Source organism: Petaurus breviceps, unplaced genomic scaffold, assembly GCF_028583685.1.
Source record: "Petaurus breviceps papuanus isolate PSGF00001 unplaced genomic scaffold, PetGlider_PUasm1.0 226, whole genome shotgun sequence".
Lineage (NCBI taxonomy): Eukaryota > Metazoa > Chordata > Mammalia > Diprotodontia > Petauridae > Petaurus > Petaurus breviceps.
The window spans coordinates 1,002,883-1,021,606 of record NW_027185890.1 but is presented as its reverse complement, the minus strand read 5'-3'; the positions used below and the strand labels follow the sequence as shown (position 1 = coordinate 1,021,606).

General features: G+C 38.5%; 1 protein-coding gene across 3 annotated transcripts in view; it reads left to right on the top strand.

Annotated features, from left to right (window-relative positions):
* The first annotated feature begins 3,508 nt into the window (after window positions 1-3,508).
* Window positions 3,509-18,724, top strand: part of NDUFS4 (NADH:ubiquinone oxidoreductase subunit S4) — a 164,085-nt gene continuing 148,869 nt past the window's right edge. For 2 of the 3 annotated variants that reach the window (XR_011169742.1, XM_069095290.1), the window contains exon 1: window positions 3,509-3,667. Coding sequence is in view for 2 of the 3 variants with exons in the window: in XM_069095290.1 (XP_068951391.1) it covers window positions 3,582-3,667 (86 nt within the window). In the remaining variant the exon portion in view is untranslated. The remainder of the gene's footprint in view (window positions 3,668-18,724) is intronic. The other variant, XM_069095289.1, reaches the window with a different exon arrangement.

The following is an 18,724-nucleotide window of genomic DNA, read 5'->3' as shown; positions in this document are numbered from 1 at the left end:
CAGGTTCCCCACCTAGAACATAGTCAGCGCTAAATAAATGTTTACTGACTAACTGACCATGCTTTAATCATATAACCAGAATTCTGCCTATAATTAAAGTTAATCTTACTTCCCTCTTTTGAAAACCAGGATATTTGCCCTTCTCCATTCTTCTAATACTTCTTGTATTCTCCAAAATCTTTCACAGACAATGGTTTTGAAAAAAAAAATGGCTTTGCCAATTCTTTCAGCACTATGGGATCTAGTTTATCTGGGACCTGATTTAAATTCATCAAGGGCACTTGGTGCTTACTTACATGAGGTCTCACCACCCTATTAGCCTTGGTTTTTGTTTTGTTTTGTATTTTTCAGTCCGAAGTCATTCTTCTTGGAAGAGAAAATAAAAATAAAAATTTCAGAACTCAAACTCTGACTTCTCTCCGTTGTCAGTTATAATTTTGCCTTTTTCTCCTTTCCTAGATCCTTTTCTTTTCCCTGACGTATGTAAACATACTCTTTGTTAGCCTTCATTATCTTTTCTTAACCTCAGCTCATTTTGAGCTTTCCTAATATTTATTTATTAATACTTATAGGAGTAGTATACTAGAAATGAGGACTCTCTCTGGTCCATAGATCTGAGTTTAATTTCATCCCACATTGTCTGCTTAGTACTGTTTCTTAAACTGTTGAAATTAATTTTTGTCTATAATTTTTTTTGTAGGGGGAAAGCAGGGCAATTGGGGGTTAGATGACTTGTTCAAGGTCATATGACTAGTAAGTGTTAAGTGTCTGAAGATGGATTTGAACTCAGGTTCTCCTGATTCCGGGGCCAGTGCTCTATTCACTGTGCCACCTAGCCACCCCCTTGTCTATAATTTCAAAAACATAGTAATGACCTTTGAAGTAATAATGTTCTAAAAATCCACAGTGTGGATGAAAGCTTCCCTTTTTCCTATGGATTAACCACTAAGTAATAATGATCAAAACAAAAAGAAATTCAGCATCCTAGTGATGGAAAAATAGTAAAATAAATTTGTCAGGTACTTACTCTGTCTTGAAAAGGAAACAGTCAATATGGACACTTATGGGGAGGGGAGAGAAGGGGAGGAATGAAACTTTTTAATTTAACAGTCCACAGAAAGCCTGGAAAACTATTTTAAAACACTTAATCAGAATCTTCATACAGGGTATCCCAAAAGTCTTAGTGAAGTTTAATGCTATTAAAGCTTCAAATTGCACTAAGATTTTTGGGACACTCATTTTAACTAACTCAAAGAGGAAAAAAGGCAGGGGAAAACAGTTATCTTCCCTAACCCAATCTCCTGCCTAAAAAAATGGGAAGAGAGTTGAATCAAGGACCTCCAGGGGACTGGAGTATGCAAAAACGTTCTGTAAACCCCATTACTGGGTTGTAAGCATGAGTTTGCTTACCCTTGTACTGACCTGACTTTCCATTTCTATAGAATGTGCACATTTGTTTCCCAATTGCAGATCAATTTTTTAGAATGTTTTCTGGGAAGCTGAATGCAATAGATGATGTTTACCCTACTGAACAGAGGCTCAGTGAGAGTCCTTGCTGGCTGGACTTCCCTTTTTATAAGGTCTTTCTCTTTCACTGGGTTCTTCTGGATTTGTGGGTTTCTTTCATTTTCAGAGAAAGAATTTCAAATTTAGTAGATTCCTTTCATTTTTACTTCGTCAAATGGTTCTAAGAAATGACAGTTTTCAATTACGCTTTCTTGAAATATGGTATACAAGTTTTTTGTTTGATTGTGGTTTTCAGGTAGATTGATGGATTCTTAAATTCTTTTTCTTTGCTTTGTTTTCTAGGTCAGTTGTTTTTTGTAGTAGATACCTTAACATTGTCTTCTATCTTTTTTTAATTTCTTGTTTTATTCTAATATTTCCTATTGTGTCCAGGAGTCATTGAATTCTATTTGTTCCATTCTAATTTTCAGAGTCCACATTGACTTATAATGTTTCTTAATTCTATTTTGTGTCTTCTGTTTACTTTTATCATCAGTCTCAGCTCCTGGTTTGGAACTTTGTCCTAAGGACAGACTCTGACCCCTCTCTCATTGTTGGATGGGGTTTTTGGGTGCTGTTTGGTGCTGATCTTAATTTCCTGGCTCCTTGCCACTGGTTCCCACCTCCCCTGGTTTGTCTGTGTTCATGGCCCTGACAGGTTTCAGGCCTTCTGGATTATCCTGGATCAGGGAGTTTGGCTGTTCAGGCCCTGAGTAGCATCTCCAAAGTGCTTCCAGGTTTCACAGGTGTCATCCTTTCCTTGATCTTTTTGCCATTTACAAAACTAAAAATATGCCTTGTATGGGCCTTAGTATTTACTGTGAGCCTTAAATCTTTTCAGGCTTTAGCCCTTGCTTTCCTAGGACACGGGCCAATCTAGACAGTAGTCACCTCCTTAGCATAAGTCTGAGACTTCATATCTTATCAGTATTTCTGTTTTGATTATCAACTGCTCCTCATTGGTCAGAATTTTTTTTTTTAAGCAGTTCCTCATTCATAGGAATATAGAGCCAGACTGGGAAGGGACCTCTGTGGCCATCTAGAGTCCAACCCCCTTATTTTACAAATGAAGAAAATGAGATCAGGGGAGGTTAGGTGACTCTCCCAAGGGCACACTGACAGGATCATGTCTGTTCTGTCCAGACCATGGGCAAGAGGGTAGTGTAAGTGAGGGTGGAAAAGGGGAAAGATGCAAGAGCTTGAAAAGTTAGAATAGATAAAAATTGGTGACTAATTAGACGTATATTATTACTCTAGGAATTTTCCTCACTATTCCCTTTCATCCACTTAAATGACCTCCACTCTTCTTTGCTCTAAATCTCTCTCCTTGGCTTTTTTCTGAATTTCCCTATGAACTTTTTGGTCTTATCTCCTTTTTCTTCTTTAAATATACATCCTTATGTGCATAACATGGTGTTAACATTTATGTTTTTCTTATTCGTTGCATTTACTTAATGATATCTTATATTATTTTTTCCTATTCACTTTTTGTACGTTAAATGAAACTTTTATAAATATATAGGGAAAAAAGTGTCACGCTAAGATGCTTTCTATTTGCGATTGGCCTTTCACTTTTAAGTGTAGTTGTATGACAATAACAGGAGAAAAAAAAAGATCCTCCACTCCTGATTTAAGACTATAATTCCTATTTAACTGCATTAGTCATCAAAAACAGGCCAGATAGGCTACAGAAAGCAATGGGTCACTGTCTTGTCTTGTGGCTTCACAATTTAGGTAGTACCAAAGGCTAGAAAGAATTATTCTGACAAGTTGCAAGTGTTTCAAACGTCAAGTTTTTGCTGGATTTGCTTGTTGATTTTTTTTTTTTTTAAGTTCTAAATCGCCAGTCCAAACAGGCAGCACTGATGTTCTTCTCTGGATAATTTAACTGGATGCACTGACATTTTTTTCCTCCTGTTATTCTTCTTCCTGCGGCTTTTTCACCTCCCTTTCCCAACTCCTATCCATTAAAAAGTGATCTTTCTTTGATTTTGCATTCGCCTTTATCCGAGAACGGAGGAAGTCAGTCCCTCGCGGAGAGCCGTCCGAGCCGGCCGGTAGTGGGATGCGGCAATATGGCGGCGGTCTCAATGTCAGCGGCTCTGAGGCAGGCCCTGGGGACCAGAAGGGCAGCGGCCGCGGCCTCCCGGCTTCCCACCAGGTAAACCGCAGCTCCTTGCTGACTCTCCCCCTCCTGTGGGACCAACCTCATCTCCTGGCCGTCCCTCGACTCTTGGGTCTCTCAGACCGTGAGGTCAGCAGGAGGCTGGGCCTGGGCCTCGGAGCTCTCCCCGCCGCTGACCCCGCGCCCCCCAGGGGCGGCCCGGCCCTAGCAGCGCCCCCGGACGGTCTCGGGCTCTCCCGGGCGTCCTTGGCCCAAAGAGAGCGAGAGGAAGCACGGCCCGAGCAGCCTCCCCCAGACCCCAAGGAGGGGAGCCGGGAGCGGAGGAGCTCGGGGGTCGGCCCCGAGGAACGGCTGCGCTCGCTCCTGTGCCCCCCGGGGTGGGGACGGCGCCCGAGCACCCAGACACCCCTCCCGAAGCCTCTGCGCCCCGAGGTGTGGATCCTGGCTCCCCGACTGGGAGGGGGAGGCTCGGCAGCTCCTGCTGGTGATGTTGGACGGGGAGACTGGGACAGAGTGGACGGAATCCGGGTCTGGTTCTAGAAATCCTACTGATGACCTTGCAGTTCCTGGGGACGTTCCTTTCCTGCCCCCCAACACTAATGGGCCTTTTGCATTTTTTTACTTAGCGATTTACTCTGGGATGAAGGTGAAATGTATGGTGAACTCTGGAGTTGTGAACAGTATTTTTGGCTTGTCTCTTGATTATCCTCAGGACATTTTCAGTGCAATTGATCCGACCTTGTGCAGGGTGTCCCAAAGATCTTGGTGCAGTTTGAACAGCTAACGTTTACATAGCGCAGACTGGTGCTAGGTACTAAAGCTGAACCTTTACAATGATTGTCTCGTTTGAGACCCACAGCAACCCTGGGACTAGGCTGTTGTTACGATCTTACAGGTGAGGAAATTGAGGCAAGCAGGGGTTAAGTTACTTAAGTCACCTGGCTCACAGGAGGTAGTCAGTGCTTGAGATGGAATTTGAACCGGAATCTTAGGACTCCTGGTCCAGCACTGTATATCACCACCTTCTTACCTCAGTGTTAAGTATAAAATCAGGGGTTGTTAACCTTTTTTTGTGTCATGGATCCCTTTGGCAGTCTTTGGGGAAGCCTATGGATTCTTCTGAATAATATTTTTAAATGCCTGAAAAAAAGCATGTAGGATTAGGAAAGAAACAAATTATATGAAAATCGCTATCAATTATGTTGAAATATAGTTCATATATACAGATACAAATATACATGTGTACACACACACAGATATACAGTGGGCAATACAGAACACACATGCATACCCTTAAAACATGAATTATTAACCTGGGTTCCATACAGCTGTTTAAAACAGACACATATATGTATGTGTTTATATCTATATCCATAAAGACATATACACAGTATATGTACATGTAATATACATATGCATTTATGTACATATGCATATGTACACACATATAAACATAGTTGCATGGACTTCAGGTTAAAAACCCCATGGTCTGAGTGAAGAGGTATGCTCAAATTTGATGGCAAAAATGAAAAAGAACCCATGACCAAATACAAATGAATGCATTGTAAACTATGGTACCCTAAATGTAAAGGAAATGCAGAGTGCCCAGAGCTAGAGTTAACTAGGAAAGACTTTCTTTTTTAGAGGAGTTGAATTTTGAAAAGATGGATCTTCTTAGAAGAGAAAACAGACAAGTCTCGTTCATTGGTAAGGAAAGTATTTTGATTGGGAGCAATAAAATGAGTTCTAAGATGAGAGAGGGATAAATTGGTTTTTGAGTATCTATATTTGTTTTAGACACAGATATGGAAAAGTGGTCTTCCATTTCAAGGTCTCATATGATGTTATTGGAACTGAGACTAGAACACATCTTCCAATTAAATGATTTTTCCTTTAGGTTGGATTTACAGCTGGAAGGGACTAGAAGGAACTTCAGAGATCATCCAGTCCAACTCTTCCTTATTACAGATTAGGAAACTGAAGCCCAAGGATATTTAAGCAAAGGCACAGACTTAGTAAGTAATAGAGGCAGGATTTGAACTCAGGTACTCAGACATCATAGTCAGTGCTCTTTGTGGTTTGCTATGCTATCTATAAAAGCTGATGATATACATCCTTAAGCTGAAATTGGAATGGGAGGGAACCTTCTCTATCCTTTGAGTCACACCCCATGGCTAATCAGGAATTAGCTGTACATTATTAGACATAGTTTGTGTTCTTTGAGTGACATGACTTCATGACTACAACCTGGAAGACCTTGGTTCAAGGTCTACCTCTGACACATGCTGGCTGTGTGACTTTGGGGAAGTCCTTTGATTTCTCAGTGCTTTAGGAATCTCTAAGACTTTAAGTTGCAGGAGATTTCAGACCTGCATTGCTAGAAAATTTCCTCATACCAGATATCCTTTTTCAGTGAGAGCAGAGGTCCAGTATTTAGCCCTATCCTTTTCCTTTTTGGCATGTCAAAGTAACTAAAAGCTAATACCAGCCTAGGTTTGGAAAACTCTGGCAGGTAATTCACTATTTACTCAAAGTTAAAATTTCTGCTTGCAAACTGAATATGTTATAAGGAGTTTAAAGATTAAATCATGCACATTCTCAAAAGTAATAGGATGACCCTTGTTTCAAACTGTCTTAAAATTCAGTGGGTAAAAATAATGAAATTTAATATAATTCACACTTTTTGACTGACTTATTTAAATCATATAACAACTGTTAAAAAGCTTAAAATCTACAAATATTTAAATAATTTAAAGACAATAAAAGAGTAAAACAAATATAAGGAGAATGAAGACAGTAGGGAAGATAATGTGGATATAAGAAGGATGATCATATATTTTCCAACCAATTAAGGATGTACATTCCAGGGGAGTAACTGAATGGGACTAGAGGAAAAGAAATAGCCATTACTCATGCTCTTGTATTCATGCAGTTATGGAGCTAGAATGCTATATCTTCCACATTTATATTTTTACTTGGTAGTTCATGCTGGTCTTATATAATTACCTTTAGTCACTGAATGTCCTCAAATTAAATTCATAGATTTCAACATTTGCTCATCTCTTGGATTTTGTGTGTTCATTTACATGTTTACTGACCAGTTTGTAGAGGGTTAGGTTAACTGGATCTGCTCTTTACTTGTCCTATAACAACCATGCCCCTTTTCAACCTCTAATCAGTTAAAGGTAGAAGAATGGAGAATATCCAGGAACCCCCAGTCAGTGGGAATTCCAGAGACTGGTAGAGGGCCATTTTATAGTGTGGGACACTAGGCTAGCTCAAATTTGAGAATTATTTAGGACTATTCAAAACCCCTATGGCTGCTGCCTCAGACTTTTGAGTAGGCAGTATTAACAGGTACCTGTCCACACTGGTTTTTATTTTGTTGTCTAACTCATCCAAAACTGAGTTCTTAAAGCTTATAGGATATTAAAAGTAACTTCTAATAATACCTTTAAAAATTGTTGTGCTTATTAGAGGAAGGGTAAGGTAAGACCTGCACTAATAGGCAGGTTTCTATCAAAGTGGGTTGGAATTTTAGTGGGTTTTGAATAGCCTTTAATTTTTTTTCTGGTATATCCAATTAGAGAGAGGTTTGTACCTCCCTAAATGTAAAGTATTCAATGTAATAACCAGTATATACATAGGTGAAATGCTTGTTTAAAAAAAAAAAGGAACTTACAATTACTATAATTTGTGACAAGCCTAAGGGAATAGTTTCCTTTGCTACATAGCAGTCTTCTCTGTGAAAGACAATGATGGAAAAATAGGATACTGACCAATGTAAATATTACCAATTGGGTCTGATTATAGGCCATCTTTTTCCTCAAAGGCCAATAATCCTGTAATAAAATGTTTTTATTTGAATTAAAAGCAAATGTACTTTATGTAGAAATTCTCTGCAGTTGTTTTTTAGTATGTACTTAGATTTTTTCCACTTTTAAATACATCTTATTTAAGTCTATATTCAGAACAATATAGTAGTATAAAATATAAGCATTGAATACTTTTTTCTAGTAATTTGTAACTGCTATATTCAGTTACTTATTTGCCAAAACATAGCAACTTCTAGTCAGTCCATCAGTTAATCAATATTTATTAAGTGCCTTCGCTGTGTCAGACACTGTGCTAAGGAGGGGAATGGAGGAGTTGAGGTCTGGTGGGGAAGAGGGATATACAGAAAGAGATAAACGTCTATCCTTGCCCTCAAGGAGCTCACAATCTATTTTTGGCATGTAAGGCATTAGCTTTAAAAATAACATCCTTATACTTACTCAGCCTGTGCTCCCAACAGATTGCCCTAGTATACTTTCTGGACTCGCATGCTTTATTATCTAAAGTTACATAATTTCATCATGATGGGTATTTTCTTCATTATTGGAGGTGGTAGGCTCTCCATGCTCAACTATACAGTTTCATGAGTTTCTGTGGCCAAAAACTTGAATCATGTAGGAGCCAGCCGTGTGACGACAAGCCATTTAGGGCTTATACTGAGCCTTCAAGAACTTGGAGTTAATTTCAAGATGGAGTATCAGAGTAGGACTATAGGGAAGATCCATCTAAAAGAGGCAAGTCTCTTTTATATAAAATAGTTTGTTAGAAGAGGGAAACTGTGGGGGTCTCTTCAATTAACTCACTGAGATTAGGTCTATTCCCAGTAAGGGACTTAAGGTGGAAAATGAAACACAGGGAAATTGCGTCTTTGTAATCATTTTTCAGAGATAGATGTTTAGGGAAGGAGGAATACTTTTTGTTTTTTATGGGAAAATAAAGATTTAAAAAAAATTTTTTTTATTAAGCAATCGCGGTTAAGTAACTTGCTCAAGTTTACACGGCCAGTTATTTCTGGGTGTGGTGCTAAGTATCTGGGCCCGGATTTGATCCCCAGATCATCCCAGCACTGGAGCCGGTGCTCTTACTCGCTGAGCCACCTGGCCGCCCCTAGGAAAATAAAGATTTAATACATAAGCCAGGGAAGGATAAAGCACAGAAGGACTATAAACCACTATCATTAATGAGCATCAATTCAGAATAAAAAAAATCCATTAAACACACAAGCAATTCATCCAAGAAATCATTATGGCCAAATTGGATTTATACCAGGGATTCAAGAATCATTAGACATAAGGGAAACAATCAATATAATTAATCATAATTTAAAAAAAACATCCTAAACACATGATTATCTTAATTGAAAAAAATCCCTTGACAAAGTACAACATTTATTTATTCTAAAATCTCTGCAAAATATAGTCTCATAAGGGATCTTTTTAAAATCACAAAAAAAATCTATCTAAAATCAAAAGCAACCATCACATGCAATGGAGATACACTGGAAGTACTTCCAATAAATATAGGAATAAAGCAAAGATTCCCACTCTCCACACTGTCATTTTATATAATTCTGGAAATGCTAAAAATAGAAGTAAGAAATAAAATGAAAGGCACACAGATAGATATGAAAGGCACACAGATAGGTAAAGAGAAGATTAAAGCTATTCCTATTTGCTTTTTTTTTTTTAACAGTTAACAAAAAGAGGTTTACTTAGCTTTAGCATCAGACAGAAATATAGCAAAAAATAGTTCATTGAATACAGATTCCCCATCTCTGTGTTGGCAATATGGGTGTGCCAGCCGACCCTGAGGAAGAACTTATCTTGGCTTTCTTTGTCCTGTCTTTTGTGCTCAGGCCATCAGAAAACTACTTCAGGCCCAAACCTTGGTCCCATGAGTCAATTAAGTCTCAAGGACAGTTTCAATCCTTTTTTTTTTTTTCATTTTTCAAATGCTTTATTAACTTCTGATTTACATCATTAATTTCTGCCAGATTTTGAGTTACACATGTTCTTCCTGTTTTTCTCCTACCCACCACCCCAAAATAGCAGTCCCAAAGGATATACACTACTCCAGTCTGCTCTCTCCCATGTCTTCTCCCATACCCCCTTCGACTGTTCCAGTAGGGCATGGTGGATCTCTATGCCCCAGTACCTGTATATCTTATTTCCCAATTACATGTAAAATAGCATTAATAATAGTATATACATATATATTTTAACATTTGATTTTAAAACTTTGAATTCCAGATTCATTCCCTTCCTCCCTTGTCACCCACCCTTACTGGGAAGATAAGCAGTTCAGTATAGGTTGTACATGTGTAGCTAATATAAAACATTAACAAAGTAGATATATTGTAAAAGACTGACTATATTTCCCTCCCTCCTATCCCACCTCCCACTTGTTCTATTCTCTACTTTGATCCCGTCCCTTTTCAAAAGTGGGTGCTTCCAACTTCCCTCCCTCCCAGCGTACCCTCCCTTCCATCATCCCCCGTAACATCTCTTTCCCCCCTACTCTCCTGTAGGGTAAGATACCCTGTTTAGTGTGTATGTCATTCCCTCCCCAAGCCAAATTCAATGAGAATAAGGTTGACCCATATTCTTTTGTCTTCCTGTTGTTCCCCTCCATTGTAACCATTTTCCCTTGCCTCTACTATGTGAGATAGTTTACCCCATTCTGTCTCTCCCCATCTCCTCTCATTATATTCCTCTCTCACCTCTTAATTTCACCTTTTAAATATCATCCCTTCCCATTCAATTGGTCCTGTGCCCTCTATCTATGTATACCTGTAAACATATATACACACATTCACATATGTATTCATATGCCCATATACCCTCCAATATAGGCACATATATATTTCCATTCCATTCAACTATTTTCATACTGAGAAAAGTTTCATCAGTTACAATTATCATTTTTCCATGCAGAAATGTTAATAGTTCAACTTTGATAAGTTCCTTATGATTTCTTTTCCCTGTTTATCTTCTCATGCTTCTCTTGCTTCTTGTATCTGAATGTCAAATTTTCTATTCAGCTCTGTTTTTTTCATCAAGAATGCTTGAAAGTCTTCTATTCCACTGAATGACCGTATTTTCCACTGAAACATGATACTCAGATTTGCTGGGTAGGTGATTCTTGGTTTTAATCCCAGCTCCTTTGCCCTCTGGAATATCATATTCCAAGCCCTTAGATCCCTAAGTGTGGAAGCTGCCAGATCCTGAGTTATCCTGATTGTGTTTCCACAATATTCAAATTGTTTCTTCCTGGCTGCTTGTAATATTCTCTCCTTGATCTGGGAATTTTGGAACCTGGCTATAATATTCCTAGAAGTTTTTTGGGGGGATCTTTTTCAGGAGGTGATCAGTGGATTCTTTCAACCTCCATTTTGCCTTCTGGTTTTAACACATCAGGGCAGTTTTCCTTGAGAATTTCTTGGAAGATGATTTATAGGTTCTTTCTTTGATCATGACTTTCAGGTCTTCCAATAATTTTTAAATTACCTCTCCTGGATCTATTTTCCAGGTCAGTGGGTTTTCCAATGAGATATTTCACATTGCCTTCTATTCTTTCATTTGTTTGAATCTGTTTAATAGCATCTTGATTTCTCACAAAGTCATTAGCTTCCCTCCAGTCTAACTCTGAAGGAATGATTCTCTTCAGTGAGCTTTTGAGATTCTTTTCTATCTGGCAAATTCAGCTTTTTAAGGCATTCTTCTCCTCATTGCCTTTTTGAACCTCTTTTGCTATTTGAGTTAGTCTGTTTTTTAAGGTGTGATTTTCCTCAGTTAGGCTGTCGACTCTCATTTTGTAATTTTCTTGCATCGTTCTCATTTCTTTTCCCACTTCTCTTATCTGCTTCTTAAGGTCCTCTATGGGCTGTAACCAGCTCATAATTTCCTTTGAAGCTTTTGGTACATGAGTTCTGACTTCACTGTCTTCCTCCTGTTCCATGCTTTGATTCTTTTTGTCCCCAAAATAGGAGTCTAATATTGGATTCTTCTGTTTGCTTTCCTTCCTTTGCCTGGTAACATCGCCACTCAGTTACTTGATTTTTGGGCTTTTTGCCGCAGTAGGACTCAGCCACCAGACAGGAGAGCTTCGTTCCAAATGCTGGGGTTTTCTCAGCTGCCGGAGGTATTAGTTTGGTGCCCCCTCTGAAGCCTCCACAGGCTCTGTCCAGCTGGTCACACACCCCAGGACCTCCACCCTAGACCGCAATCCAGATCCAAGCAGGTTAAAGCAAGAGGGATTACCCCTCAGACTGGTGTCTTGGTCCCCCTACACTCTGCAGGTCAGGATCTGAAGCAGCTACGTGGGGGCTGCTGTTCCGCAGCCCTCAGTGGCTTCTCATCCCGGGGACAAAAGCCAACGCACTCCCAACTACTGGGTCCCAAAGTCCATACTGCACTGACTTCTCAGTTTGTCCTTAGCATCTATGTGTTGATAATTCTGTACCACTACCGCTGCTGTTGATCTGGAGTCCTTCCAGCTGGTGGCTGGTTAGGCCTGCCCTGGGGCTAAAACCTCAGGGCAGGGCTGGGCTGGACTCCCAGAGTGCTTCTTTGGATTCGGCCAGCTGGGCCGTCCTCAGTGGGAGGTTTGCTACTCTATGTCATTTTGTGGGTTCTGTAGCTCCAAAGTTTGTTCAGAGTCCCCTTTTACATGGATTGGAGGAAGTGAGAGCTGGAGCCACGCAGAGGTCCTGTTTCTACTCCGCCATCTTGACTCCAGGAGGAATACTTTAATAGTGCTTTTAGAATCTCATTTCTGTTCTTGGAAATCTTATTGGTAAAAGCTAAGATGGCTATGGTTTAGTTTTTGATGTTGGGCAGGTAGCATTTGATGTAACAAATTGCTTGAAGGAAAAGGTTGTGATCCTTAGTTTTATAGTGAGGTTTATCATATGTGAAAAGGAGCTGGAGTCAGGAAGACTCACTGATCTTCCTGACTTACTCAGCCTTAGATACTTACTAGCTGTGTGACCCTCAGCAGTTCACTTAACCCCTTTGCCTCAGTTTCCTTGTCTGTAAAATGAACTGGAGAAGGAAATGGCAAACCATTCCTATATCTTTGCCAAGAAAACCCCAAATGGGCCATAGAGAGTCAGAGATGACTGAACAATAAGTGAACAAGAGCAGCATGTGCCAGGTACTGTCCTAAGCACTAGGAATACGAAGAGAGGCAAAAGACATGTTATAAGGAAGCCTCTTACCTGAAGAAATTGGGAACCGTTAGCTTCGTTTCCGTCTTTGAGTATATGATTTTTTTTTTTTTACTATTTTTGACATTTTATGTGATCTTTCTAAATCAAATTACATATTTACTTCCCTAACTTTTTTTTTCCCTTGCTTTTGGGAGGGGGGAGGGCAGGGCAATTAGTATTAAGTGACTTGCCCAAGGTCACATGACTAGTAACTGTTAAATGTCTGAGGCCAGATTTGAACTCAGGTCCTCCTGACTCCAGGGCCAGTGCTCTATTCACTGCACCCCCTAGCCACCCCACTTCCCTAACTTCTTAAGGAGTATTCCAAATAGAGTATTTTTGATGATTCCTGGTAATCGCTGCAGACATTAATTATTTTTCTATGGTATAAGAAACAACGGGACAGCTGGGTGTTATAGTGGGTAGAGCACTTGGCCTGGGCTCAGAAGGAATTTGAATTCAAATTTGACCTCAGACACTGACTTAGCTATGTGACCCTGGACAAGTCACTTAATCCCTGTTTACCTCAGTTCCTCATCTATAATATTGAGACACACTGGAGAAGGAAATGGCAAACTACTCCAGTATCATAAGAAATAACAAATAATGAGGACGTCAGAGAACCCTGAGATTTAGAGCTGAAGGGCTCTTGAAGATTATCTACTCTAGCCCTTTTATTTTACTGATGAGGAAGTTAAGGCCCACAAAGGTTAAGTGAACAACCTGAGGTCAGACTGGTATTGAGTGACAGAGCTGGAACTTGATTCTGTAGACTCTTGACTCCAAAGGCTGTGTTTTTCCCATTATACGACAAAAGATGATTTGTATAAATTAATGCAAAGTGAAGTAAGGAGAACAGTAATCAGGAGACCAATCTGTATGACAGTAGCAGTGTAGACAAAAGTAGCACCAAATTCAGCTAGACTCAAAAGAATTCCAGCAACCAGCCTTGGTACTGGAGAACAGATGATGGGACATACTTCCTTGTTTTCAGTAGAGAGGTTGGAAATTAATGACTGAAATGTTATGTACTCTGTCATCTGCTGTCTTTTTGTCAGGTTTTGCTTCATTTTTATTTTCATTAAAATGTGGGATCCAGTAGGGGGGAATGGCAGGAAATCACTGTAGTATAAATATAAAATACATCAGTACTCCCATGGATCTATGATTTCAGATATTTGGATTTTCCTCCAATGGTGTAGATCGTAGCCCATCCATGTCTAGCTGTAAGTTTGCCACAGAAGGTCCCCCATATATGCTAGAGACTTTCCTTATTTTTTGTTGCTATCACAAGGATACCTGTGGAGCACTTGATCTGTTCAGCTTCTTTCTTCCAGCATACATTTCTCTGATGTTCTTACTCCTGTTCTTTTGAAGTTCCTCGTTCATTTTATGTTGCAGTCTGATCCACCCTTATTATGTGTCTCTCTATTGCTTTCCATGTGATATTCATTTTCAGTTCTTCAGTTGTATTCTTCATCCACTTGTTCTTTTATTGTGTCTGGCCAGGCCAAACTCTTGTGAGTGACTACAGATCTCTTCCAGGAGCTTTGTAATGTGCTACAGCTTGATGCAACCAGTACAATATAATCTTCAGTGAGAAGCCATCTGGAGGACTTCACCTTCTGTAGACAATTTCTCTTCGATTTGAACTCTGGTCTGAATTTCTTCCATCCAGTACTCACTTTTGTGAATATTTATTTCCTTGTTTTATATTTTACCTGGTGTTTATGACAAGGGGGTTGTAGAACAAGACTTTTTCTGTTGTTTTGTTTTCTGTGAATCTTGAATAACTTCAATGTAGGGATGGGGCAATACCTTGTTAGAAAATAGTCTTTAAGATGGTGGCATTTTCCTTTATTAAATCCCACAAATTGATCAACCAACTAGTCAACATTTATTAATCATCTTCTTTGTGTTGTGCATTTTGATAAACTGTGTAGATATAAAGATAGAAGAAACTGCACAGACTTACATACAAATGAGGGAGGTAACATGTACATAGCTTGGGTTCTTATACTTTTTTGTGTCATGTGAACCCCTCTGCCAGTCTAACAAGCCTATTAACACCCCAATTAGAATGTTTTTAAATGCATAAAGTAAAATGGACGGTATTAGAAAGGAAACCAATTACATTTAAATATAGTTTTAAAAAATTTTTAAAGAGCCCCAGGTTAAGAATTCCTGGTACTTATGTTTGGGGTAAAAAAAAAAAAGACAGCATATTCAAATCAAGTAAAAGTGCTTTTTATAGACAACAAACAACAAAGATATTGGAATCGTGTATTCTCTGTGTCTTTCACTGAATTGCCTGATGGTAAAGATGTCCATTATAGCAAATCACTTGTGAAAGCCTGACTTTTTCTTTCTGCTGTCTTCATTGAGAATGTTCAGGATGCATAGAGGGATTAATCTCAAAATTTCTGTGCAAATGAGAAAGTAGGTTTATGGGTGGGTAGTTTTTTATATTATCTTTATCATCTTTATTGTAAAAAATCTTTGCTTGTCTTTTCCACTTTTCTTCTGTTTATCACTCTTCCATTTTTATCTTTAACTGCCCTGGTAATAACTGCTTAGTTTGATTTCTTACCAGACTTTCTCTAAACTGTTCTGGCTTTTTTTTTTCTGCTCTATGAGGTGATACTGTTCCTTATCATGTATGGTTCTTCTTGGCATTATTTTACAAATGACTTTATATTTTAAATTGCCATGTCTTCTTGGCAAGGAAGTCAAGTATTTGCTAACTAAAATGCTTTTTAAGTACTTTTAGTGTCATTATTGTAATTGGTTTTGCATTATACTGATGTTGATAAAATTTGTTTGTCCATTATTATAGATCACAGATTTAGAGCTGGAAGGTACCTTAAAAGCCATCAAGTTCAATTCTTTCATTTTATTTTTTAAAAGTTTTATTTTATTTTATTTTCGGTTAAGCGTTATTTTCTTTCCCTCTTTAAAAAAAAAGTAAAAGGAAAATTTTTATAACATGTATAGTCAAACCAAACAAATTGCCACATTTTCCATATCCAAAAATGTATGTCTCATTCTTGAATCCATTAACTGTCAAGAGGGTGGGTAGCATAAACCATCCATCATCTGTTCCCCGAAGTCTTGCTTGGCCATTGCACTTACCAGAGGACTTAGATCTTTCAGAGAGGTTTGAAAACTCCAAATGAATATGTCTTAGTGGGAAAGCTTTCTGTCTTTCATATATAAGCTTTATGGTGTTGTTATTATATACATTTTTTTCTCTTGGTTCTGCTCACTTCAGTTTACATCAGTCTTCCAAGTTTCTCTAAAATCATCTCTTTCATCTTTTCCTATGGCACAACAGTATTCCATTACCTTCAAATACTGTAATTTGTTCAGTCATTCCCCAGTTGAGGGGCACCCTCCTTTAGTTTCCAGTTCTTCCTACAGAAAGTTCTATAAATATTTTTATATGTATACAGTCTTTTTCTCTTTCTTTTATTTATTTTGGGAATAGACTTACTAGAGGTATTGGCGGTTCAAGGGATATGGACATTTTAGTGACTATAGAAACTTTTCCAGAATGGCTATACCAATTCATAGCTTCACCAACAGTGCATTTATGTGCCTTTTTCCTCCCCTGTATTCCCTTCACTATTTGTGATCTTCTTTTTTGTCATCTTTGCCAAAATTTTGATGGATGCAAGGTGGAACCTTAGTTACTTTAATTTGCATATTTTAAATTCTTAGTGATTTGGAGCATTTTTACACATGGCTCTTGATAGGTTATGTGTCTGCCTTTGAGAATTGATTCTTCATATCCTTCGTCCATTTATCATTTGGGAAATGTCTCTTATTCTTACAGATTTGGGTCAGTTTTCTTGGAAATGAGACCTTTATTAGAAAAATTTTCTCCAGGTCTTTTTCAAACCCATTTAACTGTTTTTCTCCTAATTTAAGCAGCACTGGTTTTATTTATACAAAACCTTTTAGATTTTGTGTAATCAAAATTGTCTGTTTCATCTTCTGAGATCCTCTCTATCCCTTGTTTAGTTATAAACTCTTCCCTTATCTATAGATTTGAAAGGAAATTCCTTCCTTTTTTCTCTTAATTTGTAATAAGAATTTATATGTCTAAGTCATCTATCTATTTGAAGATTATTTTGGTATGAAATAGAGGTCTGAAGCTATTTCCTCTCATTTTACAGATGAAGAAACTGAGGTTGTGAGAGATAAAGTGATTTGTCCAGAGTTTCACAACTAAGTATCTGAAGCAGGATTCACATTCACGTCTCCATTTCTTTTATGTCCTGGCTGCTGCCATTGATCATTTTCATGATCAGCAGCTTGTTTAAATAGTTCAGATTGAGTTGTTTCAATGGCATAGCATATATTTTTCTCATTCTTCTTCTAGCTTTTTATTAATTCTGACCTTTGCTCTGAGAAGTTTGTTATATGACTGTACACAGCTGTTTCAGAGATGACTCCCACAACAATAATGAGTCTATTCTTGTCTAGTAAATGTAATCAGTTTCACTTTCGTGTGTGCATTTGATGGTATTCAGTGCTCGCAATATCCAGTGCCTCCTGATTCTTTTCTCAAAGAATGTATTCATTTTATAAAGGAGTAAGGCTTCTGTGTAGTCTACAAGCCTATTGGCCTCTTCTACTCTGACTCATGTTGTACAATGTACTTGTCACCATTGTCATTGAGTTCCACATTTGTGTTGAATGTTCTCTGGAAAAGCATTGACTTGAGTCAGACCACCTGATTTTTGAATCAGATCTGATTTGTTTCCTTCTATGATTTTGGGCAAGTTATTGTCAAATGACTTGAACCTCAGTTTCTTCCTTTAAAAAAAGCATTTACATAGTTCTTTACATTAAGATTTTGCAAAGCACTTTACAAATATGATCTCATCTTAACCTCACAGCAACCCTGGAAGGTAGGGTACTATTTTTATATATGTTTAAAGGTGAGGAAACTGAGGTTGAGGGAATAAGTTACTTACTAGGATAACAAAGCTAATAAGTGTCTGAGGCTAAATTTGAATTTACATCTTCCTAACTCAAGTACTGTGCTCTATCCACTGTACAACCTAGCTGTCTATGGGGTTGCTCTAGATCGGGGGTGCGGAACCTGCAGCCTAGAGGCCACATGTGGCCTTTTAGGTCCTTAGGTGTGGCCCTTTGACTGAGTTCAAGTTTTACAAACAAATCTTTTTATTAAGGGGATTTCTTCTGTGAAGTTTGGATTCATTCAAAGGGCTACACTTGAGGACCTACAGGGCCACATGTGGCCTCAAGGCTTCAGGTTCCCCACCCCTGCTCTAGATGGCTAGCAAGGTCCCGTCCAACTCCAAGTCTGTGATTCTGTGATGTGAGATCAGACTGATCTCACATTCAGAGTACCAGCAAGCAAGTTTAAGTTTATAGAAGGTCTAAAAGCCATGTGATTCTTAGCACTTCCCCCACTCTGCCACTGCCATTACAGAAAAAGGAGGAATTGCGAATTGTTTTGTATTTTACTTACTTTTTTTGGTTCGCCATTACTTATTGATGCCTCATAATGGTGTGGAGGTAATTGAATTCTTGAATGGTAAACTAGTAAAGTGTAAGCTCTGGCTGGTATAGAAGGGTTTTGTGTATTAGTCTGATAGTCTTTTAGACTGCGTAGATGTGGATAGGCTTATCATGTCTGGCAACTGATTGATAAAACCTTTGGCCATGGCAACTCATCAGTAATGCTTGAAAAAAATAAAAGTGCATGTGCTTTAATACCTGTACTTTGTGATACCTATTTTGACTTTGCAAGCGCTCTTTTCTTCTTTTTTTCTGGGGTTGGGAGAGCAAGTCCTGGTCCTTGGCTGTGCTCCTTGTGTGAAGTAGCTAGATTGAGTAGGTGGTATAATTTCTAGTTTATTTTTATAGGAATTATAGGGAAATGAATTATCAATTTTTCTCAAACGACCGGTGAAGTTTTGTTCTTTCTCATCTATACAATAACAATATTCCAATGGAGGTCCAGCATTTATTTGTCTAAATATTTGCTAATACTGGTTATGTGAGTGATTTAGAAT